The sequence below is a fragment of the Myxocyprinus asiaticus genome, chromosome 38, assembly GCF_019703515.2.
Source record: "Myxocyprinus asiaticus isolate MX2 ecotype Aquarium Trade chromosome 38, UBuf_Myxa_2, whole genome shotgun sequence".
Taxonomy (NCBI): Eukaryota; Metazoa; Chordata; class Actinopteri; order Cypriniformes; family Catostomidae; genus Myxocyprinus; species Myxocyprinus asiaticus.
In genome coordinates this window covers 31,478,166-31,504,388 of record NC_059381.1, presented here as the reverse complement: position 1 = coordinate 31,504,388, position 26,223 = coordinate 31,478,166, and the positions used below count along the sequence as shown (strand labels likewise).

General features: G+C 35.8%; 2 protein-coding genes across 3 annotated transcripts in view; both read right to left on the bottom strand.

Annotated features, from left to right (window-relative positions):
* LOC127428841 (neuronal vesicle trafficking-associated protein 2-like) overlaps window positions 1-16,638 on the bottom strand; it is a 76,150-nt gene extending 59,512 nt beyond the window's left edge. The window contains exons 1-2 of the mRNA XM_051677479.1: window positions 16,475-16,638; window positions 15,774-15,929 (exon numbers count right to left, since the gene is read on the bottom strand). Of these exons, the coding sequence (XP_051533439.1) occupies window positions 15,774-15,902 (129 nt within the window). The 5' untranslated portion in view covers window positions 15,903-15,929; window positions 16,475-16,638. The remainder of the gene's footprint in view (window positions 1-15,773; window positions 15,930-16,474) is intronic.
* A 3,038-nt stretch (window positions 16,639-19,676) lies between these two features.
* The window catches only part of LOC127428830 (cytoplasmic polyadenylation element-binding protein 4-like), a 51,052-nt gene continuing 44,505 nt past the window's right edge, over window positions 19,677-26,223 (bottom strand). For both annotated transcript variants that reach the window (XM_051677452.1, XM_051677453.1), the window contains one exon: window positions 19,677-23,837. In XM_051677452.1, the coding sequence (XP_051533412.1) occupies window positions 23,610-23,837 (228 nt within the window). In that variant the 3' untranslated portion in view covers window positions 19,677-23,609. The remainder of the gene's footprint in view (window positions 23,838-26,223) is intronic.

The following is a 26,223-nucleotide window of genomic DNA, read 5'->3' as shown; positions in this document are numbered from 1 at the left end:
CTTTGACTTGTCTTTTATTTTTAGTAATGCTTGTTTATTCTGATCATGTGAAATTGGCTTTGATTTGAATTTCTGCAACAATGTTTTATATCCTACCTGACAAATAAATTGTTATTATTTGATTTATTCTGAATTCCTCTGAAATCATTACTGGAGCTTTAATATAGGAGGAAGCCATTTAAACACTCTCAGTTTGAATTTAAACCACTCAGGACAACCAGGTAGGACAACCACCTAGGACAGCCGGGTTGGATTTGAATTTCAATAGACCAGGATAGACCATACTGGAGCTTTAATATAGGAGAAACCACTCAGGACAACCGGGTAGGAGAAAGCCATTTAAAGACTCTGTCACTGCTCACCGCCCGACTTTGCAAGTTGTATGTATGTGACTAAGCGGCAATATCGTCTGGTTATGAGAAAAGCCAAACCAGACGATAATAGTTAACCCTACAACCGCTGACTAAGAACGGAACTGGCTATCCATTTTCGGGAGGTTTACATAATATAATAACGGCCGGCGTAAGTCTCCAAAGATCAAAAGGACAATGAATAGAAGAGGATTTAGAGTAATCAATAACCTAAAAATGTTAAATTAAAAGAATGACCAGAAATTAATTAGAGCTTAAATATAAATTAGAGATCAACTTAAAATTAGAGTCAGATTAATATAAAATTGGAGTCAGATAAAATGAATAACGGAATTAAATGTGTGAATTAACAATAATTGATTTACTTCAGCGCTCAGAAAAGACAGAACAACACAAAGACCTTTAAGGGCAATTTATTGAAGTTCCACTCCGGAACGGATATGAAAATTATTTATCCAGATTCCCCCTTCTTTTTTACAACCCCTTAAGGGAGACACAAGTTTATTTTGCAATAATGACTGGCTGACGGTAGATTATCCATTACAAATTCAATTTATTTTTATGAGCAATGCAGAAAGAACACATAATTGAATAGAATAGCCTAATTTAACTGTTCTTGCTCATTTTATTATTGTGTTTGACTAACAAACTTCCTCTGTTGTGTGACTGTGTAGAATTTCTTGGTAACACTTTACAATAAGGTTCCGTTCCATTTGTTAACATTAGTTAATGCATTAGGTATCATGAACTAACAATGAACAATTATGTTTTTACAGTATTTATTCATTTTTGTTAATGTTAGTTATTAAAAATACAATTGTTAATCGCTAGTTCATGTTAGTTCATAGTGCATTAACTAATGTTAACAAATACAACTTTTGATTTTAAAAATGTTTTACTATATGTTTAAATTAACATTAACCAAGATTAATAAATGCTGTTAATATATTGTTCATTGTTAGTTCATGTTAACTATGTTGTTAACTAATGTTAACAAATGAAACCTTATTATACAGTTACCAATTTTTTTTAAATTGCAATTCAATAAATGCCTCTTCCTGTCATTCCAATTTAACATCCAGTGGGGCGTGGCCAATTCAATTCAAATCCCAAACCTCATGAACTGAAAGTCAATCCTTCAATTCTTAATTTTGCCCAATCACGCTGAGACATGTGATGACAGATGGACGAATAACATCTCCAGATGATTACATCTCAGTGCTGACCTCTGTTCCTGCCACCTCACTCCCCAGAATTCCTAGAGCTGATGAAGTCTGATGTCTTGTAGACCACAGAGTGACTCTCAACCACTTGTCATGAACTCTGCAATTACTGTTTATCTGTCTCCTTCCCAAACACTCTGACATTTCATTTCCCCCCTAAATAAACATGTCTGCTTTCATTTCTCTCTGCTTTTCCTGAGCAATGTGAGGCACCCTGTTATCTATTCCGTTTTTGCTCTTCCCCTAGAATGCAACCTCTGCCCCCAGGCAAGGTTGTGCGTTGTCTTTTTTGCTGCTGATTCAAGCCATCAATATCAACACCAGGGACAACTGCTGTTCGAACTGGATTGATCCCCTCCACTGTAAGTGTTACTGATGACAATCTACTTGATTAACATGTGTTTTGAATAATGATGAGTTGGTGATGACATGCAGCTTTTGATTTGCATGAAAGTAGCAGATGATGAATTTGGTAGTCAGGTGATAATGGAGTGGTTTTGAACTATGGCTTGAATGAGATTCTGAATAATAAGAAAGCCTGGCCAAAAGTTATCGAAAGTGAGTCCCCTTAGAAAACAAATTCATTTTGAAAAACAAGACACATTGTGAGCCAATGTAGTGATCCAAGTGCATGGAGGGGATTTATAACCAAAAAGTATATACAGTACTCTGGATTACATGGTTTACATTATCCTTGCAACAATATCTATTACTTAAAACATCCAACAAGTCCATATTTTTGGTTCTTCCTTTTTAAAACTCACTATTAAATACATTAAACAAGTATACACTCCTCATACAGTAAAAAAAAAATAAAAAAATAAAATCTAATTCTTCAAATAGCCTGTTCTTAACTTGGCTCATGTTACATTTTTACTGCTAAAACAGCTTCCAAATAATTTTCAGTCATTACTGCTTGATTGCTATCTGCAGACTTCTGGAGAAAGCTCATAATTTCCCGCAGGGTTGATCTTTGTCCTGGTTAAATATTTTAATGTCAGTATGAAATATTAATGGTTTTGACACTGTTCAATTTTGGTGGCAGTATTGCACCAAGTTCATGCATTAAAACAACTTGCTACATGCTAGAATCTGTATAAAATATATGTATAATTTGCATTTGTCCTTCCCAACAAATGATGCCATCTTCTCATGTAATTTACTTTTTTCTGTATTCTTTGTAAAGTGATCTGTCTTACCCAATCTTAAGTATTGAGTAAGTACCATGTTGGCTCCAGTGTTATTATTTAAGTAAAAATATGTATTATTTCTATAACCAGATTGTCTACAGGCTTTGAATCTTAGTACTTTTTGACTACTGACAAAGACCTCATCAGAAGCTATGATTCGCAATCTTTAATTCAAAATAAAGTTTGGTTTATTTCAACAAAAATCGTTCAAATAATTTGTACAAGACACATTCAGAGATGTTTCAGAAGACAATTATTTTGCTAAATTGCAGCTGTTTGGTAAACTGAACTATTCTAAAGCTGTTGCTATACTTTTAAAGTTGTACAAATTAAGGGAAAAGGTTTTTTGATTGGAAAATGATGGAAAATTCTGTTGCCAGCAGGAGAAATGCTTCCCGAGCTGAGTACTGGTTCCTCTCATGGTTTCTTCCTCATCTGATATTTTAGGGAGTTTTTGTTTCACTATTGTTTCCTTTCCTTGCTCATTAAGAGGTTTCTCCCGAGACTCGAGCGTGACTGCTGTGTGCATTTTCCATTCCCATTTTTGATTCTAACTAGTAGCCCCTAAGAAACATGCAAAAAACAAACATCAGAAATATAAAATCCTTAAAATTGATGTCCACATATGTGGACTAAGATGTGAAATTTTAAATAGGCTAATACCAAGCTATAGAATTTCTTTTTTTTTTTTTCTTTTTTTGTTTTTTTTTATCAAATTGTTTAATTTTTCGAGCAGTGTTGGTTATTCATGTTTTTGAGAACTTACAGACATTACATCAGAAATTAGCATAAATAATCCTGATTGGGGCTGTTACGGTGGCAATATTTTACCACGGCGCTGGTTAGGGGCCAATCACCGTCACCACCGGTGAACGGTGTCATACGGTGGTTGAAGGGCGGGAGAGGGAGTGCGTGCAAATTATACGTTTATTGTGCATAATACATCATTGAACACAAAATTAAAATTAAACCCTTTATAAAATGTCAAAAAATACCCCAAATAACATATATACCAAACGTTTTAGGTTTAACATTTCTGTCTGTTTTTGGACTATACCGCTGATTTTTGGATTATATTCCAGATTGTCAGATTCTGTTAATATTGTGAAACTCCAATATTCAACACAACTAAATATCAGTAAACAGCTGGACAATAATTAAATAGTTCAGTCCTACCTTTATGGATGCTTTTCAATTGTCAAATGCTTTTAATTTTTTTAGAGTTATTTTCCAGCTGTACTGAATACACGTCCCGAACACGATGTTAATCTCGTCAACGAAATTACACACAAATGTTTGAGGTGTTGTTTGATTCCATTAACAAAAACGGGATTATAAGGATAATTTTAACAATTTTAATTCAAACATTGTTGACCAAAATATGATGAGAAATAAACAACACTGTAAGATATTACCAATGCATTGACAATGTTTTAGAAATAGAAAAGCCTTGTTGAAAATCTTGTTTCTTGTTTATTCAAAAGATCCGCTCTTAGTATTACAAGTTTTTTTTTTTTTTTTCACCTAAGATTCATGTCAGAGATGAAAGCGCTGATCCCTGGTACACTTGAGCACTTTTTTTAATCAGCTATTTTCAAACGTGTCTTAAATATATGAGTTTATATATATATATGCCTAATCGGTTAATCAACAACATGTATATAATATTATATCTTAAATCTATGAATCAATGAAGTCAGCGAATGCACAACGCAGCTTGAGTTCTAGATCATGTTGTTTGTTGACATGATATCACGAATAAACTCTCCTGTGAGTGAGTTTGTTAATGCATTTCGAGATTGTAACTTCAGTCGGGGACTAATGGACGTGTAGTTGTTACACCAATTCGTGGTGTCTGTTAGGGTTGCCACCCGTCCCGTAAAATACGGAATCATCCCGTATTTAAAGATAAAATTATGCGTCGCGTATTGAATCAGTACGGGACGTGATTTGTCCCGTATTTAAGATGGTCAGATGGCGTCACGATGAAATGGTTCCAGATCGCCAATTTAACATTGATAGAAGTTGGAAAATTTGCAGACGGTGGGTAAGGGACCGTCTGAAAAGTCCACACATTGTGCTAAAATGTGCTAATACTGTGGAGGGTGTGGTAAGGGACTGTCTGAAAAGTCCACAAATGGCGGTAAAACTGTGGAGTTTTTTCTAAATGAAAGTTCTATAAGATCAAACAATGTATGAATACAATCATAAAGATAAGTACAGGTGAAGGAAAAAAATAAATAAATAAAATAAATAAAAATTATAAATTATAAATAAATTATTATAAAAATTATAATAAAAATGTAAAAAAATATGTATAAACCAGCCAAAATGTATGCATAAATAAGATAAAGAAGACGAATAATCAAAATAATTAAAATAAATATATTTTTAACATATAAATTATGTAATTTTTTTATATAAGTCATGGGTCAGGAAAGTTTTCATTTTAGCATACAAGAAAGGATATACAATTTTTTATTAATAACGCATATTAACTCAATGCATTTATTGCTAAAACTGTGGAGGATGTGGTTAGGGGCCGTGATCCGACTGATTATGCACTGTTAATATATACTGTAGGATATTTTAAGGAAAAAGAGCCTATAGTCCACGTACAGTATGCGGTCACTGTGTTTAACAGTTTTAAAATGCCATATCAGATGAAACTAGAGACCCTACTCTTTTGACTCCAACTGGTTTTAAAGTAAAAATTTAATGAGGTTTCTTACCAGATATAGTTTTGTTGCCATTTCTCCCAGTGCAGGGCTCCAGACTAAAAAAAATTACTTAGGAGCCAAATGGCTGTTTTTAGTCACCATATTTTAAAATTGCTTGATTTAGATTGTTGTTCAGAAACAAGATAGAAAGCAGAAGAAAACACAGCTGACAACCCATTCATTTGAGGTTTAATAAAGAGTATATATAGTTGAGAAGTTTGCATTCCCCTTTTGTCTCATCAATGTTCACACCCCTTTCATAGTTTATACAAATATAAGAGATAAAACATTTTTTTTATTTTTTATTTAGTACTGCCCTTCAGAATCTACATAAGCAGATACAGTATTTACATAAAGCATAGTATGCATATAGTAGTGTGTTGTCTTCTTGAGCGTCAATGAATGTTTGCATCTTGTGTAATAGTTGTGTATGACTCCCTCAATTGTCCTAAGTGTCAAAAGCTGGATCTCATATATATATATATATATATATATATATATATATATATATATATATATATATATATATACATATATACACTATATTGCCAAAAGTATTCGCTCATCTGCCTTTAGACGCATATGAACTTAAGTGACATCCCATTCTTAATCCATAGGGTTTAATATGACGTCGGCCCACCCTTTGCAGCTATAACAGCTTAAAATCTTCTGGGAAGGCTTTCCACAAGGTTTAGGAGTGTGTTTATGGGAATTTTTGACCATTCTTCCAGAAGCGCATTTGTGAGGTCAGACACTGATGTTGGACGAGAAGGCCTCGCAGTCTTCGCTCTAATTCATCCCAAAGGTGCTCTATTGGGTTGAGGTCAGGACTCTGTGCAGGCCAGTCAAGTTCTTCCACACCAAACTCACTCATCCATGTCTTTATGGACCTTGCTTTGTGCACTGGTGCGCAGTCATGTTGGAACAGGAAGGGGCCATCCCCAAACTGTTCCCACAAAGTTGGGAGCATGGAATTGTCCAAAATCCCTTGGTATGCTGAAGCATTCAGAGTTCCTTTCACTGGAACTAAGGGGCCAAGCCCAGCTCCTGAAAAACAACCCCACACCATAATCCCCCCTCCACCAAACTTCACAGTTGGCACAATGCAGTCAGACAAGTACCGTTCTCCTGGCAACCGCCAAACCCAGACTCATCCATCAGATTGCCAGATGGAGAAGCGTGATTCGTCACTCCAGAAAACGCGTCTCCACTGCTCTAGAGTCCAGTGGTGGCGTGCTTTACACCACTGCATCCGACGCTTTGCATTGCACTTGGTGATGTATGGCTTGGATGCAGCTGCTCGGCCATGGAAACCCGTTCCATGAAGCTCTCTACGCACTGTTCTTGAGCTAATCTGAAGGCCACATGAACTTTGGAGGTCTGTAGCGATTGACTCTGCAGAAAGTTGGCGACCTCTGCGCACTGTGCGCCTCAGCATCCGCTGACCCCACTCTGTCATTTTACGTGGCCTACCACTTCGTGGCTGAGTTGCTGTCATTCCCAATCGCTTCCACTTTGTTATAATACCACTGACAGTTGACTGTGGAATATTTAGTAGCGAGGAAATTTCACGACTGGAATTGTTGTACAGGTGGCATCCTATCACAGTACCAGGCTGGAATTCACTGAGCTCCTGAGAGCGGCCCATTCTTTCACAAATGTTTGTAGAAGCAGTCTGCATGCCTAGGTGCTTCATTTTATACACCTGTGGCCATGGAAGTGATTGGAACACCTGAATTCAATTATTTGGATGGGTGAGTGAATACTTTTGGCAATATAGTGTGTATATATATATATATATATATATTAATTATAAATTAGCCCAAAATACACATGGGACTCCATGCTCCCAGTTGTGAACACAATGATGGATGATCCGCTGAGAAAGTGACTCTGATTCAAACTGCTAACCTGAGCTCCTGAGTTCACACCCTCAGTTCTTTTTGGGTGATTCATGAAAAAGACCCGGTTCAAAAGAGTCACTTGGTCACGACTCTCTCATGCTGGGTTTGTTGTTGCATGCGGTGCAGCGAGCTCATTACAACAGAATGGGTAAAAAGTGGCTCGAGACACACTGGTGATTCGTGCTCTAAAGATGTACTCAGTAACTCATAACATGATATCAGACGAAACCGCGTATGAACGCACACAACCCGACTGTCACCAGTGGTGACTAGATTTAAAATGATTGTCGCAATCAATTATTTTTGGTCGCATTTGCGACCATTTTAGTCGCAGTCTGGAGCCCTGCAATGACAAACTCAGCTGAGATCGTCACCATGTTTTTTTGTCACATGACTTGATGCGTCGAAAGTTTAACCCTTTAATGACAGCCTAGAGTCTCCTGAACTGAAATCAGTTGTTTTAAATTAAATTAAATTATGCATTGCCTATAGTGAAGCCAAAACGTAATTTGCATGTGGACGCGGAGTCTCAGGAGGTTGTATATATACATATATATATATATATATATATATATATATATATATATATATATATTAGTACATATCAGAAAGTATTCAGACCCCTTCATTTATTCACATTTTATGTTGCAGCCTTATGCATTTTAGTGCTTTAAATTATATATTTTTTTCACATCAATCTACATTCCATACCCCATAATAACAAAGAAAACCAGTTTTTTTATATTTTTGCAAATTTATAAAAAAAAAAAAACTGAAATATAACATTGACAAAAGTATTTAGACCCTTAACTCAGTACTTAGTTGAAGCACCTTTGGCAGTGATTACAGCCTCAAGTCTTTTTGGGTATGATGCGACAAGCTTTGCACACCTGGATTTGGGGATTTTCTGCCATTCTTCTCTGCAGATCCTCTCCACCTTTGTCAGGTTGGATGGGGATCATCGGTGGACAGCCATTTTCAGGTCTCTCCAGAGATGTTCGATTGGGTTCAATTCCGGGTTCTGGCTGGGCCACTCAAGGACATTCACAGAGTTGTTCCTAAGCCACTCTTGCGTTGTCTTGGCTGTGTGCTTTGGCTCATTGTCCTGTTGGATGGTGAACCTTCGGCCCAGTCTGAGGTCCTGAGCACTCTGGACCAGGTTTTCATTAAGGATATCTCTGTATATTGCTGCATTCAGCTTTCCATCAACCCTGACCAGTCCCCCTGTCCCTGATGCTGAAAAATACCACCACAGCATGATGCTACCACCACCATGCTTCACCGTTGGAATGGTATTGCGCAGGTGATGAGTGGTGCCAGGTTTCCTCCAGACATTACCCTTGGAATTGAGACCAAACAGTTAAATCTTTGTTTCATCAGACCAGAGAATCTTGTTTCTCACAGTCTGAGAGTCCTTTAGGTGCTTTTTTGTGTCTTGCACTGAGAAAAGGCTTCCGTCTGGCCACTCTGCCATAAAGCCCAGATCGGTGGAGTGTTGCAGTGATGGTTGTCTTTCTGCAAGTTTCTCCTATCTCCACACATGATCTCTGGAGCTCAACCAGAGTGACCATCGGGTTCTTGGTCACTTCTCTTACCAAGGCCCTTCTCCCCCGATTGCTCAGTTTGGCCGGGCGGCCAGCTCTAGGAAGAGTCCTGGTTGTTCCAAACTTCTTCCATTTAAGAATTATGGAGGCCACTATGCTCTGATATGCATTTTGGGGGGTTTTGCTCTGATATGCATTTTCAGCTGTGAGACATTATATGGACAGGTGTGTGCCTTTCCAAATCATGTCCAGTCAATTGAATTTGCCACAGGTGGGCTCCAATCAAAGTGTAGAAATATTTCAAAGACGATCCAGAGAAATGGGATGCACCTGAGCTAAATTTCAAGTGTCATAGCAAAGGGTCTGAATATTTTTGTCATTATGATATTTAAGTTTTTTATTTTTAATAAATTTGCAAAGTTATCAAAAATCTTGTTTTTGCTTTGTCATTATGGGGTATGGAGTGTAGATTGATGTGAAATCTTTTTTTAAGCATTTTAGCATAAGGCTTCAACATAACAAAATGTGAAAAAAATGAAGGGGTCTGAATATTTGTATATATATATATATATATATATATATATATATATATATATATATATACCATTTCTCTGGATCATCTTTGAGATGTTTCTACATTTTGACTGGAGTCCACCTGTGGAAATTTAAATTGATTGGACATGACATCAATTGAATAAATTAAAGTATGATGTCATTTAAGGCACTAGATATAATTTGTCTGATGTAAATCCACAGGTGAGTCAGTGTAGACTATTAAAGTGCCATGTCTGGTCAGCTGATGGCTAACTGGATATGTCGTAGATGTACATATGTAATCTTAATTCACACAAACTAGTATTCAAATCTTTAAATCTTCAAATAACAACTTAAATATCAGTCTGTATCTCACACAAAGCTATTGTATGGCTTCTGTTTCACTCTGAAAACTGGAATATAGCACACAAGTTGTATGGACAACTTTGATCAGGAAGACTTTTATTTAAGCAATAATGCAGGCCTTACTATAGTCAAGGCTGAAGGGTGTTGTTAGGTACAACATGAACCGGACCATTCTGACCATTCTGAAAAAAAATTTTTTTTATGTTCCACTGATGAAAGAAAAAAGGGGGATTGGAATGACATGAAGGTGAGTAACGATAACATACTTTTAATTTTTGGATTATCTGTTCCATTAAGTCACAATGAAGACAATGTCTCATATTATTCCCCATGCGTAACTTCAAACTTTTGCTGTCATAGGACAGGAAGAGCTCAACAAACTTATCAAAACATCAGAATCAACAACATGTATGATAGATTCAATACTGACCAAGCTATTAAAAGAGGTGTTTCCTGTAATATCAGAACCTCTTCTTAATATTATTAACTCCTCATTATCCTTAGGGCATGTCCCAAGAAAATTAAGATAGCAGTTATTAAACCACTTATCAAGAAACCACAGCTTGATCCTGGAGAGTTGGCTAATTATAGACCAATCTCAAATCTCCCATTTATGTGGAAAATACTAGAAAATGTAGTGTCCTCCCAACTTTGTTCATTTTTACAAAAAAAATTGTATATATGAAGAATTTCAGTCAGGATTTAGGCCCCATCTTAGTACAAAGACTGCACTTATCAGAGTTTCAAATGACTTGCTCTTATCATCTGATCATGGTTGCATTTCTCTTCTAATGCTTTTAGATGTTAGAGCAGCCTTCGACACCATTGATGACGAAATTCTCTTAGATAGGCTTGAGATATGTTGGCATTTGTGTACAGGCATTAGCTTGGTTTAGGTCCTATTTATCCCACCGCTACTACTTTATCTGTGTAAACGAGGAATTGTCAGATCAAACTAAAGTTAGTTATGGAGTGCGCCACAGGGATCGGTTTTAGGGACTCTCTTTTTCTCATTATATATGCTTCCCCTGGGAGACATTATCAGGAACCGTGGAATTAATTTTCACTGTTATGCTGATGATACCCAACTTTATATTTCCTCAAAACCCAATGAAATTTCAAATTTCTCCAAGTTAGCAGAGTGTATCAATGATATAAAAAATTTGATGGCTAGAAATTTCCTTCTGCTCAATTCTGACAAAACAGAGGTACTAATTATTGGACCAAAAACCTCTAAAAATAAGACGCTAAAATATAATTTGACTCTCGATGGATGTACTGTCAAGTTGTCTTCTACAGCGAAGAATTTAGGTGTTATATTTGATAGCAATCTGTCCTTTGAAAACCAAATTTCCAATTTTTGTAGTACAGCCTTCTTCCATCTCAAAAATATTGCTAAATTACGACACATGCTCACTGTCTCTAATGCTGAAAAACGAATTCATGTGTTCATGACCTCAAGACTAGATTATTGTAATGTATTACTGGGAGGATGTCCTGCAGGTTCCATAAATAAACTTCAGTTAGTTCAAATGCAGCAGTTAGAGTGCTGACTAGAACCAAGAAATATGATCATATCAGCTCAATCTTAGCGTCGCTACATTGGCTACCTGTTAAATTTTTTATTCATTTTCAAATACTTCTAACTACTTACAAAGCTTTGAATGGTCTAGCTCCACAGTACTTATGTGACCTTCTATCATGCTATATTCCATCATGTTTTACTTTATAGATATTACGATTTAATTTTCTGTTAATGCATGATTTTCTGTAAAGCTACTTTGAAAAGATGTGTGTTGTGAAAAGCGCTAAACAAATAAAAATGCCTTGAATTGACTCATGTTCACTAAGATCGCAAAATTCTGGCCTGTTAATAATACCTAGAATATCAAAATCCACAAAAGGAGGTAGATCCTTTTCCTATTTAGCTCCTAAACTGTGGAATATTCTTCAGAAGATGGTTCGGGACTCACTCAGTTTAAGTCTAGACTAACGGCTCTTCATTTCAGCCAGGCATACACCTAATTGATCTATGAACACATATTTATGAAATCTATGAACACATATTTATGCTGCATTAGTTAGGTCTGCCGGAACTGGAAACACTTCTCTTATTCTATTATCATGTTTTAACCTGTTGATGCTCATTGACCCCTGGGTTTGACTTTACTTTGCTTAAATGAGTTCACATTTACTATATAGTGTGCTGTTCAAAACTGTTCATAATGTTGACAAATTATACATCTTTATAATATGTCAACATTATTAACTCTTTTTTGACTAGACTATATAGTATATGTGTACTAATTTAAGCAAAGTGACATCAGTTCTGGGAGTGGGGGCATGCACATCAACAGGTTAACGTGAACGGCATCTATGATAATATTATTCTATTTGTTTCCCTGTCTTAACTTTGGGATACATATCCTGAGGTTACCAGAGCCTGCTAGATCCAGCTCTGGTCCTGCCTGATGTCTGTCTCCCACTACTACACATTGCTGAGTGATGACGACTAATTGCAGCCTGTGCCAGCCAAATATCACTTTGTCTACTACGATGGAATTCACAGAGGATGAACTGATGCCAGCACCAACCGTCAGACCGTCAAGGGATAATTCATTGGACACTGCCTGAAACTTGGACTTAAGATGGACTACACACAAAATTAATTTACCACAAGCTTACAGTCGAACTGCAGTGCATTTTACTGACCTCTGCCTGCATCACCTTGGTCAAAGGATGAACTACACTCTCAAAATGGAATACATAGATAATAAATTAATTGCAACCTTCATCAGCCAAATGGCAAAGACAATGCATCTGTAACAGTTAAAGGATGGGCAAGGAGGAGGCAGGAACTGGCTGAACAGTAAACGTAACGTTTAATGTCAAACTCAACATAAAACAAACATAAACAAGCACACACACATGCAGCGCAGCCACGTGCGTCTCCGGCCCCCCTTTATTTCGCTCTCCCCCTGATCAGCTGATTTAGCGCCGGCCGTGCACACTCATGGCCCGGCCAAGCCCTCCTCCTCATCACAGCATCTGTTTGCACTTCCACAGTTTAACTAAGAAAGTAAATTCTAAGAATTTAGTCATTACTCTTACAGTTAATACAAAAGCTTTTTGTTTAAACATTGGCCCCAAACACTTTTTAACAAATTTTAAATCTTTACTTGTACTACACATAAATAACTAATATTGGCATGCTGTCCATTGTCCATTTATAATCAAAATTGTAGAAATCCATTTGACTGCCTTCCACTCACAATAATTCTGTATATAAATAAAGCTGTATTTTTCATTATGCCTGATATTTTGCTCCATAACAGTGGCAGACACTGTTGCAACTGGTGGGTTACAACCCAAAAATCAAACTCTAACAAATGATGGTATTTTGGCATAAATTCTGTTACTGGCTTGCCAAATTAGGCAGATGCCAAGAAGGACAGGCTGCTTAACATGCCTTTAAAAAAAATATGAACAAAACTACTGCATGCAAGGTAACTGAATATACGACCCAGACAAGATTAAATACGGGTTCATACAAGGATAAACATGGATTTGTGCTGTGAATGAATGGCTGCTCAGAGCATAAAATCATCAAAGAAATAAAGATACATTTAGAAACCAGCATGAAACCAGTTAATACTATGTTTGATTTTTAGGACATTTTTCTTTGCTTTTGTACGATAAACAATTTTGGGACTGTGTTGGGTCACCACAGAATGCCCAAATATAAAATCTAAAGCAAAACAATTTGAATACCCTGGCCTACTATAAAAATATATATAGAGTGTTTGCCTTTACCTCTTTACTAATGCATAATCTGTTAGAGCTACCAGCTTGCCAGCTGACATACACTTATGTTAATTATCCAACACATCCTCTTCACCTCTGAGCTGGCATTAAACAGAGGATGAAGCCTCCATATGACAGCTGAGATAACATGGCTTTTTCTCTTTGTCATGCATGCCAATAAAGTATCAGAGTCCCACAGGATTATCCAGAGGAGAGGGGGGCTGGGGCTTAGATTGGGGTGGAAGGTTGCGTGCCCGTGTGTGACTGCACAGGCTTGTGCAGAGTGACAGGCCACTTCAGTTAGCAGGTGCAAACCATGATTGTGCCTCTCTCAGCAGAATCCCAAATGAGGAGCCAAAGAATGTGAGAAAGCTTTTACACTTATGCTTACTATGGACAGGTTTGCAAACAAATGTTTAAATCAGAGGACTGTAAAACATTTAAAGGGATAGTTCATTCAAAAATGAAAATTCTGTTATCATTTACACACACTCGTGTTGTTCCAAACCTGTATGACTTTCTTTCTGCCATGTAACACAAAAGGAAATGTTTGAAGTGTCTGACAGTCAGGTCACCATTCGCTTGCATTGCATCTTTCTTTTATACAATGAAAGTGAATGGTGACGGAGGCTGTCATTCTGCCTAATATCTCTTTGGAAGAAAAAAAGTCATATAGGTTTGAAACAACATGAGGACGATGAATTTTCCTTTAAAAATAATATAAAACTCTGAAAAGGATGTAAACAAACACTTACAGAAAATAATCTAAATGATTAAATTATGAAAGACAATACTGGTTCATTTTTACCCTTTAAGAGTTCAAAAAAAGACATAAACTAATCTTAATCTTGTATTTGGTCTTTGAGCAGCACTTGGCTTTTTGTATTTGGAAATTCCTTCAGATTCTCAACAAATCAAATATTGTGTTACGTTTGTATAATTGTTTAAATTATACAATTATACAATAAAAAAGATTAATTTTTATATATGCAATGTCAGAGTGCTTTGGGTGTTCACTAAGGCATTGCTAGATTGTTGCTAGGGCATTACTAAATAGTTGCTGGATGGTTGCTTAGTGGTCAAAGTCAAAACATAAGCTTTTATAGTAGCATATCATCTGGAAAGAGCACCACCTATTTTTGTACTGTAAAGGAATAGTACAACTGAAAAATAGGTGGTGCTCTTTCCAGATGATATGCTACAATAAAAGCTTGTATTCAGTGTGAAAAACAACCCTATGTCAATGTTCATGTTTATAATCAAAAGGGATGTGTGCTGTATAGCTACTGTACTTTACCAGGTCTTTTTTGACGAGAGCGGTTGTTAGGAATTTTCTCACAAAACAGAAGGGTTAAAGGAATAATTCACCCAAAAATGAAAATTCTCTCATTACTCATCCTCATGCCATCCCAGATGTGTATGACTTTCTTTCTTCTGCTGAACACAAACAAAGATTTTTAGAAGAATATTTCAGCTCTGTAGGTCCATACAGCGCAAATGAATGGAGGCCAACTTTAAAGGTCTAAAAGCACATAAAGGCATCATAAAAACAATCCATAACACTCCAGTGGTTAAATCCATTTATTCAGAAGTAATTTGAAAGGTGTGGGGGAGAAACAGATCAATATTTTAGTGATTTTTTATTATAAATATTCACTTTCACTTGCACTTCCACATTAATTATTTTGTTTTTGGCCATTCGCATTCTTCATGCATATCGCCATCTACTGAGCAGTGAGGAGAATTTATAGTAAAAAAGGACTTAAATATTGATCTGTTTCTCATCCACACCTATCATATCACTTCTGAAGATATAGATTTAACCACTGAAGTCTTATGGTTACTTTTATGCAACCTTTATGTGCTTTTTGGAGCTTCAAATTTCTGGTCACCATTCACTTGCATTGTATGGACCTACAGAACTGAGATATTCTTCTAAAAATCTTAATTTGTGTTCTGCACAAGAAAGAAAGTCATACACATCTGGGATGGCATGAGGGTGAGAAAATTATGAGGATTTTAATTTTGGGGTGAACTATCCCTCTTTATTTAACACAGAGAGTTAATAAGTCCTTGAGCCAAGAGCTTATATAAGACAATAAAAGAATGTTCCTTACCTTGTCTGGGGCTTGATACTGAAGATTAGTAACATCCAAGGGCGTGATGAGGGGGACGTTTTGAAAGCCATCCTCAACGCTCACTGCTTTTGCTCCTTTGTCTTGTAGGTTACTCCCCAGCTTAACCATCTTTAAAGGATTATTTCACTTTTCAGCCTACAAACATAGAACCAGACTTAAATATTTTATATTAAATTTAATTCTAATTCTCTAAGTATACTATATGAACCACCTTTTTAATAAACCTGCTGGTACAAATCTATTCACCTCTGTAACATCAATAAACCATGCTGAGGCAGAGAACACACACACACACACACACACACACACACACACACATATATATATATATATCAATGTTTTTGGTAAACACCTCAGACATGTCTTTCTGATATCAGTGTAAACACGACTTTTACAAAAAAATAAAAAAAAGATAAAAAAAAATTAAAAAAACAGACTTGACGCTTTTGAATAAACGCAAAGTCAATTATAGTATCGCACATTGATCTTTCAGATCAAAGAGCAAAAAACAAGACACACTTTTACAACATATTGTGTAAAATCTAGGTTTCCAAACATCAGCCACAGACCAAATAAAGCATCCGCGCCCCTTTTATGGCTGGTTTACCCGTCACAACAATTCATCTCCCACCCAAACACAACACTCACGAGATGAAAAGGTCTTTTAAACACATACTCACCCAAATTTGTCAACTTCTGCGCTTTGTATTGGCCTCAAATACTTTTAAATGCGGGTTGTTGATGTAGGCAGGTGGAGCGTCGAGATGGAGATGCTGTATGTGGTGCTGATGCGCGAGATGCAGATACTGACGGCCTCCGTCCTCGCGCACCGCGCAGCATCCAAACACTCACTTACACTCAAGCCACTAGGGGGGATCTGAAGGAAACCCTACATTTGTTTTGCCCGACCCTCACAAACCCTGAAGCTCAATACCAACCCACGCCGACTGTCTCGTCTGCCATCTAGTGAGAAATTAGGATAAGTGCAGTAGTTTTTTCATTTGGGGTATTTATAGTTCAAATGTTTATTTGTATTTCCTCAAGGAAATACCAGCGCTTGCAAGCCAACAAAAAAATAGTGTCCTTTGCAGTCCCAGATAGCATACGTACATCTCTGAAATGTCTGTTTTAGATCTTGTCATCTGGAAAGCATCACAATCTAATTAACATCTGCTAAGCATCTTAAAGCTGAAGTATGTAACATTTTCCCAGATGTGTATGACTTTCTTTTTTCTGCAGAACACAAACGAAGATTTTTAGAAGAATATCTCAGTCCTGTAGGTCCTTACAATGCAAGTGCATGGTGACCAGACCTTTCAAAAGCTCTAAAAAGCATATAAAGGCAGCATAAAAGTGATCCATATGACTCCAGTGGTTTAATATATGCCTTCTGAAGTGATATAATAGTGTGGGTGAGAAACAGATCAATATTTAAGTCCTTTTTTTTTTTACTATAAATCTCCACTTTCACTTTCACTTTAAGTGAAAGTGGAGATTTCTTAGATAGTCTTCAAAAATCTTCTATCTATTTATCTATCTATCTATCATGTCAATTTCATCTCTGCCCACAAGGGGGCATGAAAAGTAATACACGTCACACCTGCCGTTGAACAAAAATGATAGACTTGGCACTGAATGTGTTATGTAAATCTTCAAGCTAAAGGGGGGATAGGATTTATTTTGGCTAGATCAACCGCACATTCCTGTGATGTACAGCTACTCATTCTCTTGTTATTTCTGTTAGAGGGTGTTTCATTAATGTGACCTGTTATGCACAGCTTCAACTGATAATGACATTATCATTCACCTAAATGATTCCAAATGAATTCTGTGATTGAAACCTCTCATCATCTGTTCACAAGTGAACCTTTGTGATTACATTTCTTGTTCAATGTTCTCATGGGGAATAAATAATTAGGTTGTGACCTGACTACACGCAGAATCAGAGATGGGCATGACCTCATCACACTTTTCACTCAATTATTCTACAGATCCTTCCTGTAGCTGGATAGATGTGATATATGGGAACAATTGAACCAGGTTCAATGTTTTATTAGGGCAGGTCATCTTCATTACCTCAGCAAGACAGCACTCCCATGACCTGTGTGAGGTCTAGACTAATTAACTGTTTCACTGAAATAAAATCACACCCCAGATAGCACATGTACATCTCTGAGATGTCTGTTTAAGATATTTTCATTTGGAAATCATCACAATCTAATTAACATCTGCTAAACATCTTAAAAAGATCAGATTTACAAACATTTTAAATCATAAACGTCTCAAAGACATCTGATGAATGTTTTATTGACATACGTTTTATAGACGCATTGCAGATGAGCAAACAACCTAAAAAAATATATATCTTCCAGATGTAAAGACACACATCAAATAGACATCTTGGTCAATATCAGGGACTAAAAATGAAATATTTTCCATTTTGGTTCGTTCTGAGCAGAAACAGTATTTTTTCCTTCCAGTTCCGGCGTTCTGCATACTCCTTTCCAAATGCTCATCAGTTAGAATGAAATAAAAGAACGATCAATAACGTTCTTTTTAAATTGACAGTACTCTATGCTACGGGTGGGTGATATACCAGTTGCAATGTTGCTAGATCTTGCAAGAGAAACAAGCAACCTGGTCTGGGAAAACAAGCCCACAATAAATGACTTGTCTCAACAAAGTGAAAAACAAATGTGAAAGAATGTAAAAGTTGAGATTTATATATATATATATATAAGACTTCAGTGTTGATCAGTTTCTCACCTACATCTATCATATCACTTCTGAAGACATGGATTTAAACACTAGAGTCTTAAGGATTAATTGTATGCAACATTTATGTGCTTTTTGGAGCTTCAATGTTCTGGCCACCATTCACTTGCAGTAAGGACCTACAGGGCTGAGATATTCTTCTAAAAATGTAGTAGAAAGAAAGTCATACAAATTTGGGATGGCATGAGAGTGAATAAATGATGAGAGAATTTTCATTTTTGGGTGAACTATGCCTTTAAGATTTGCATCAGTCGATCACAACACCCACGTTTCTTCAGTTCCAGCACATTTCTTTTGGGTTAGGGCCATGACGATACAATTCAACCCTTTTTATTCACTTTCACTTGGGGGAACATAGGGATAATTTGGGGGTGGGGGTTGTGGGGCAAAGCCCACTCTAGCACCCCCCAGATCTGGCCCTGTTCAGGTACTTTATTACATTTCTTACTGTCCTTTTCAACTGACTTTTGCCATTCTTGTTGATTTCTCTATTTAAAATAATTTATCTGGCTCACCAAGATCTAGATGGTCCTTCACATTTTCATAATACTGTTAAAGCTGGGCTCGCAAAGGAGACAAATTATGAGATACTAAAATGTGGCAAATATACAACAGTGACAAATATGATTTATATCCGTTAAAAGAAAGAATTTACAACCAAGGGATATTAGAAATTTAGAAGTACAATAAATTGTCATTTGATGAACACAATAAGGAACAAAGAATTTAAAAAACACCACTCAGAGACAGCAGAGGGTGCTATTGAGGCTGTAATTAATTAAAAGATAAAACCTACAGTCCATACACGTACACACACTATTAATGTACCTGTAAAGCTATAAAATACTATAAAAGTAGCTTTTAAGGAATTATATATATTAAGCTGTTTCTACTTTGATTATTGTTATATGACAGACATATAACACTGAAGTCCTGGTCACACTGATCTAAAGTTGTGAGCCACAAAAACATTCAAATGAATTCAGAGTAGCATCTGCTTGTATCCATATGTGATATAAGGAGAAAATGTAGAGAGCTGGGTGAAAACATTATAAGCACATATAATATATTTTAGAAATAAACTACAAGAAATGCAAAACTCAAGTGTCTTGTCACAGTTAAGTTTTATTCATTCAACATTTCACATTACAAATATTTAAAAATTATTCATATTGTTATAAATAGTTGGCTGCAAACAATTAAATAACATTAGATTTTTCTTTTTGCTTCACTAGCACTTACAGACCAACTCCTAGAATATGGACATTTCATATAACATAACTTAATTAGAAAGAAAAATACAAAAATAGGAACTTATAAAGTGAAATGACAATAAAAATTAAGGTGATATCTTAAGTAAAAAATGCTATTAATAAATACAACAACCTTCCCATACACAGTTAAAAACTATTGAAATTTTGCCATTAAGTAACATCATTAATAGACAGATATTTAAATATTTATTTTCCTTCAGAAAAATGTGAACCATATATTGTGGAGCACAATATAGCAATTAGTAAAAACTAGACACTTTAACATATTAAAAGCTTCACCTCAAAAATATAACAAAAATCTGATCAAAATTATAAAAATTAATTATACATTCCAATTAAAAATATACCAATAAACAGCTAAATACATTGTTGACCTAATAATTACAATGCAATCAATCACAGTAGCTTGAAATAAACAAAATAAGCAAATGAGCACAAAACCTTAAATGTTTTAAAAATAACTTCAATTATTTATATTAGTACAAATAGTTTGCTTTCTTTTCTTTTTTTACAAACACCAGCATGAAAAGGATTACAATAACAGTAGAAAATGACTGTGAAAAACATATTAACATCTTCTTTAAATGTCGGCAATTAAAAATGGCATTAAAGAATTACATTGCAAAGAGTCTTTATCTGGAAAATTTCAAAAAAAAGTATTGCACATAACAACTCCAAGTTAACTTGCAACATTTACCACATTCAAGTCTCAAGTTCCCCTTCCTCCGAACAAACGGGTTTAGATTTTACTTCAAACAGACAGTGGGGATCAAGTTCTCAAGTCTTTTCACCAGCGTACTAGAAGATGATGCTCTCGTCCTGCACTGCAAATTTCAATTGCATCTCGTGAATTTCACATTTTTTTCCATACTGAATTATGGGGAATTCATCGAGAATAACATAGGAAGGGTGCAGGGTGTGGGATGGCCTTCACAAATTAAAAGTTTAGAAACATCTGGTGCACAATTACAACAATTAATTTCAATAGCTAATTCATGTATGGTTTTTTTTTTTCTTCTTTTTTTCTCTCATGCATGCTAAGGATTACAATAGGAACTAGTTGGCAGTTCAGGAATATATATTTTCAAATGGTAAAATATCTAAACATCAAACATCCATTCTTGTGATACGAGGATCAGCCTAAACATGAATCAGATTTAGCATTCTCCTTATATTGTTATAGTTTATATTCCAGCTACAGAGAGGAAACCAAAGAGACAAGTTTATGTTTAGCCGTTTTTCGCAATATTAACATTAATGACACCGTGTTCTTGCCATGCTGCTGTCAGACGTTTTAAATCTATTTTTAATCTAGTGTACAAGAGCCAAGACCTTAAGCAATAATACACTTTCATCTCTCCTCTGCAGATTTGTCGCATCAAGTGTGTGCTTAGCTGTAAAGATTCCTCAGCACTGAAATGTATAAAAAGCATAATTGAAAATAATATATATTAAAATCACTAAACCTTTTTTTTTTTTTTTTTTTGCTCTTAAAATGAAAATTTCCCTATATGCAGATCTCTCAGTAACAAAAGTACAAAAGCTACCTTTCACAATGTGAAAAATTGAGGTATTGCAAAAAGGAGTTTTTCCATTTGTGAAAAATGTGCCTAAAATGACTGTTGGGAAAAAAAAAAAAATATTTAGAAAAGTAGTGCATAAATGTTTATATGTGCATGATAAAATAATTTAGCTAGAAAACACTGTACCAAAAATCAGCAGGCCATGTATAAAATAATATATATATACATATATATATATATATATATATATATATATATATATATATATATATTTGCCATCTCATTAACAGTAAATTCAAAAAGTGTTTATCTTCTAAAATGTTCAATCACCACACCCTAAAGCTCAAGTTATAGTAGTGCTGAACGGGTGCATTAGAACACCATCAAGCCAACACAAGGATAAATTTCTCACTAGTGTATCAAGTCTTAATTGATCACTAACTCCCTGACTTTAACGCTAGTAGATTAAGATGCTCTACAGAATTGGATGCGAGTGTTTAAAACTTGACATTTCAAAACCTGATGCCTGGCATAAACTCCTTGACAATACCCGATGGATGAACTAAATAAGCCTTCGTTTGACCTTTGGAAAAGCGGGTAGACTTGCGAAAAGGCCAGTATACACTGGGTTCAGTGGTTTTCACTAGTGTTACTATGACTTTAACTGCATGCTGATCAATTCAAGGCCAATCTTTGGTTTGCTGGAGCCCATCTGGTCTTTATATTGAATGGGAAAAGGGTTGAGGACAAAAATAACAAACTAAAATGAAAAGGTTTTCATTTGAAGGGTGGTTGAAAAAAGAAAAAAGAAAGGAAACATCCATGGTTTTACTAGCTACTACACAGCCATCTTTGGTTCCCTAATGTCTGAAAGTAAAACCTTTAATGTTTGAGGTGAGTGTTGGGGGGAAAGGGGCACGTGAGTGGAGAGATGCATGGACTACCTTCAGTTATGCTTCACACTCAGGCTGAGTGGGCACAGCTGCTGCAGGACAGGAGGTATATTGTTTGATCTTTCTTCCTTTCTTAAAGGAATTGCTCACCCAAAAATGACTTCTGCCAGTGATGGCAGAATTTTCATTTTTGGATGAGCTATCCCTTTAAAAAGGAGCTTTTGCTGTATTTCTGCTTGTACATACACCTCTTTTCAGATTTCTGTGGGCTGGGTAAAGGCTTACAACACATATTGCGAGTTGAACGAAAAACACAAAGGCTTGCCGCTGACTGCCTGAGAGAACGATGGTTGCTTCGAGCTAAGCTGGACCAGAAATGATGAAAAGTTTCTTGCATTTAAACCAGCTTACAGGCAGAGTACAGCAACATTAACAACAAACATTCCCCACTAGGATGCTGTTTCCCAACCCACTGTTGGAATCTAAGTTTCGAACCAGGAAGTGACAGAGCAGATTTTCTCAATGTGCCTTTTGCCAGTGTCATTTTCCTTTTCTGTGGTCCTGGGGGAAAGGGGGAGACCAGCTTGTTTTATTATATATATATATATATATATATATATATATATATATATATATATATATATATTGACTTAAACTAGCAGCTAAGCTTGAGGTATTAGTTATCTTGCATGTTTTGCAAAATGGAGATCAAATCCAGACAGCTGTTGTGAAATCAGTTGTTGTCGTCAGGAAACAAAGATTAAAATGGTCTTAAACTACAAACAACAAAAACAGAGCGTTGAGAGAATTAGCTTCTTCTGTTATCAAATCCCAAGCTTTGGTTAACAACTGAGATCTTAAACCACATCTGCACTCTGGGATGCAAAGAAATAAGTGCACTCTTCTCGCACCTTTTCTTTTCACGTTTCACGCCTTTTTCAATTTAGTTAAAATAGGACGTAATACTTCCAACTGCAATGTTAACAAAAAGCCAATTCTAAAGTCATGCAGATATTTACTGACAAATTATACTAATACTCAATATATTCACATCTCTGTGCACTTGAAAATAAAATATAATGGAGTTATAAAAAAATAGAGAGATGGATTAGACATTTTCATCCTGAATCTTTTTTTGGATACACATCCATTTTTTTTTTTAAATATATTAAATGTCAAATAAAATGTTTTTTTTTTTTCCTCTTTTTTTTTTTTTTACATTTTTTTTTTAAATTAAACTAAAAAGGAACCAGCAACAGAAAAGTGCATTTATTTAGATGATGATTTTGCGACGACTCCTAGCCTACTATCCCCCATCTCTCTATCCCTCTCTCTCCTGGCCTATCAGCGTTAGTTCCAGCGGAAGGAGATGTGGCGAGGTCGGTCGCCGCCCTCCTTCACCAGGGGCTTGTGGAACTCCCGGCCAGCGCGCGAATGGATAGCCGCCCAGCAGTATTCACAGTAGTACTGGAGACAGGTCACGTTAGCGCAGAAGAAAGGAGCGAACTTGCCTCCGCAGCGAGTCCCCTGACATTCATCGCACAACTGGTCATCCAGGACGTATGGCTTCACTTCCACCTGGACAGAGAGAGATCGGCAGACTGTTACATATGTGTCCAAACTCACTAGACTTTAAATGGTGAATGTTTTCTTCAACTTTGGGCACTTTTAGCACTGTGGATTTCTAGAAAGTCTTGTTAAAACATTTTTAACTCACTAGTTCATTTAATTTGTCTACTAATAATGTCCAGCAGTGTATGTACATGCAGCACAGGAGATTTGTCATTTTTATCATTTTTCCTAAAAGTCATTAGAACTCCCATCACAGTGTCATTTCTAGCACATCTCAAATTCTGTGTTGTGTTTAATAGAATTCTGTGGCGGAAATGATACTCATGGATATGATATATTTAACGTTTTTAAAATAAATGGCCAACTTCTTTGACTTGTTAAGGCTAATTTCATAGCTAGCATTTTAAGTACCCTAAATACAAAAATTTAATATTTAACTTTTGCCTAATTCTGCAAAATTACAGCTTGATTGGAAATGACGCTGAATAAAAATGTTCTGCTCACAAGTGACATTTAGCTTGATTCTTTGTTTTCCCCAAACATCGCTCATCTCATATTTCATCTCAAGCATACTCTTCACTTGCTGGGTTTCCATATACAGAGTTTAATGCTCATTTTGGGATATTGAATAAAATCTGTTGGATGGAAACACCAAGATGCGAATAAAATCTCCAAAATGCACATAAAAAAACATATATTCTCGCTTGAGGTGGATAAATGTTTTATTAGATAAGAAGAAACGCACATAAACTATGATGGAAACAGATTTACTGAACTCCTATTGTATTTGTTAGGAATACAAGATGCGCATGTGGCTGAATAACTCGTTCACTACTGGACTAACCAGTGGGCCAATCATCGCGTCTGAAGTGTTGCTCTGGTCAACCTGAAATAATGGTGTCTAGAAAATACAAAGCCTGCAAAGACTTTACTGAGCAAATAAGTCGAATACAAACTTGATCTGTGCTGAAGGGCAGGTTTATTCACACTTTTGAAAAATATATTATAGATCCGCACGGCAAAGAATTAAGGAAGGAGGAACGCATACACATAGTGCTCCCAGAACTGTGTGACACACTGTCGCTCCCAAACATGAGACAAAGTTTTCTAGTGTGTTTTGTCTGAGTATTTTATTAATAAAATTCCAGAAGTGACGATTTTGTTCTTTAGACCACATGGGATGAAAACGCGGCTTTATTCGCACACTGTCTTTGCAATGCTATGGTTTTTTTGCATAAATTAAATTCGCAACTTGGATGGAAACATAGTTACTGACACTTTTATTGACTTGGTAACAAGTACACTTACTTTTGAAAACAAATTGTTTGGTGTGGTGGAAATGACAACTGTGGGACTGTGTAATTTATGAAAAATGTATAGGAATTATTTTCACACATAAAATATTGAAATGGTTTATGTTTAGTTCAGTTTTTGTTTAGATTTTAATAGTTTTTAAACATGTAAAAATTTGTATTTTTCTAATTGATTTTCATAGTTTAATATTGAAAGTCTGTTTCTGGGACAAGGCTAAAACAATGTTGGTTTTAATAAAAATCAACCCCTGGGACATGAAATTGCTAGAAGTTAAGATTTATGTGAATCTCACATAAAATATGCACAGGTCACACTATTAAAAACCCCATTATTTTCATGATGATAAAGCACATTTAAGGGTTCACTCAATAATTTGCCTCGTCATTAAAAAAAGCTTTATACAGAAGTAATTAATAGTATTTTTGGAAGTACTAGGAACTAGGTGTCAGTGAAAGTCCAAAACGACATATCGTTCAGTTCAACATAAACAAAAAATTAGTGATTGCACCATTTTTCAGAAAACATCTTGATGTCCGTTGAACGCTCATGCTCATTTACAATGTGTTCCCGCAAGAACTTGCGTTGTTTAGCGCTCAAGTGAACGAGCTTCTCAACAGATATCAAGATTTTAACTGAAAAGCTTTTTCTCTGCAAAACCTACTGTATGGCTTCAGAAGACATGGAATATGATGCAGGAGTCACACGGACTACTTAAATTATATTTTTGGGTCCTTTTAAAGCTTTTAAGTGAGGCACTATCGACTGCCATTGTACTAAAAAGATGCCCTGTGATAAGAAAGTCATATGGGTTTCGAGCCTGAGGATGACTTGATTATTTTTTTATTTTGGCTTGAAAATGCCCAGACATGTTCAGGTCAAGTTTCGTGTGATTCCACCAAATATGACTATATTTTAACATAGAGAACCAAAACCTGGACATTTTCAGGTTCTAAAAACTGCTCATCTTTCTTATTTTGAATAAGTCAGCACTGAATCAAAGAAACGCATTCAAATTGCAAACGAAACTACATGCAAAACATATTGGAAAGTCAAAACTGAAGTTCGAACAGAGTCCAAA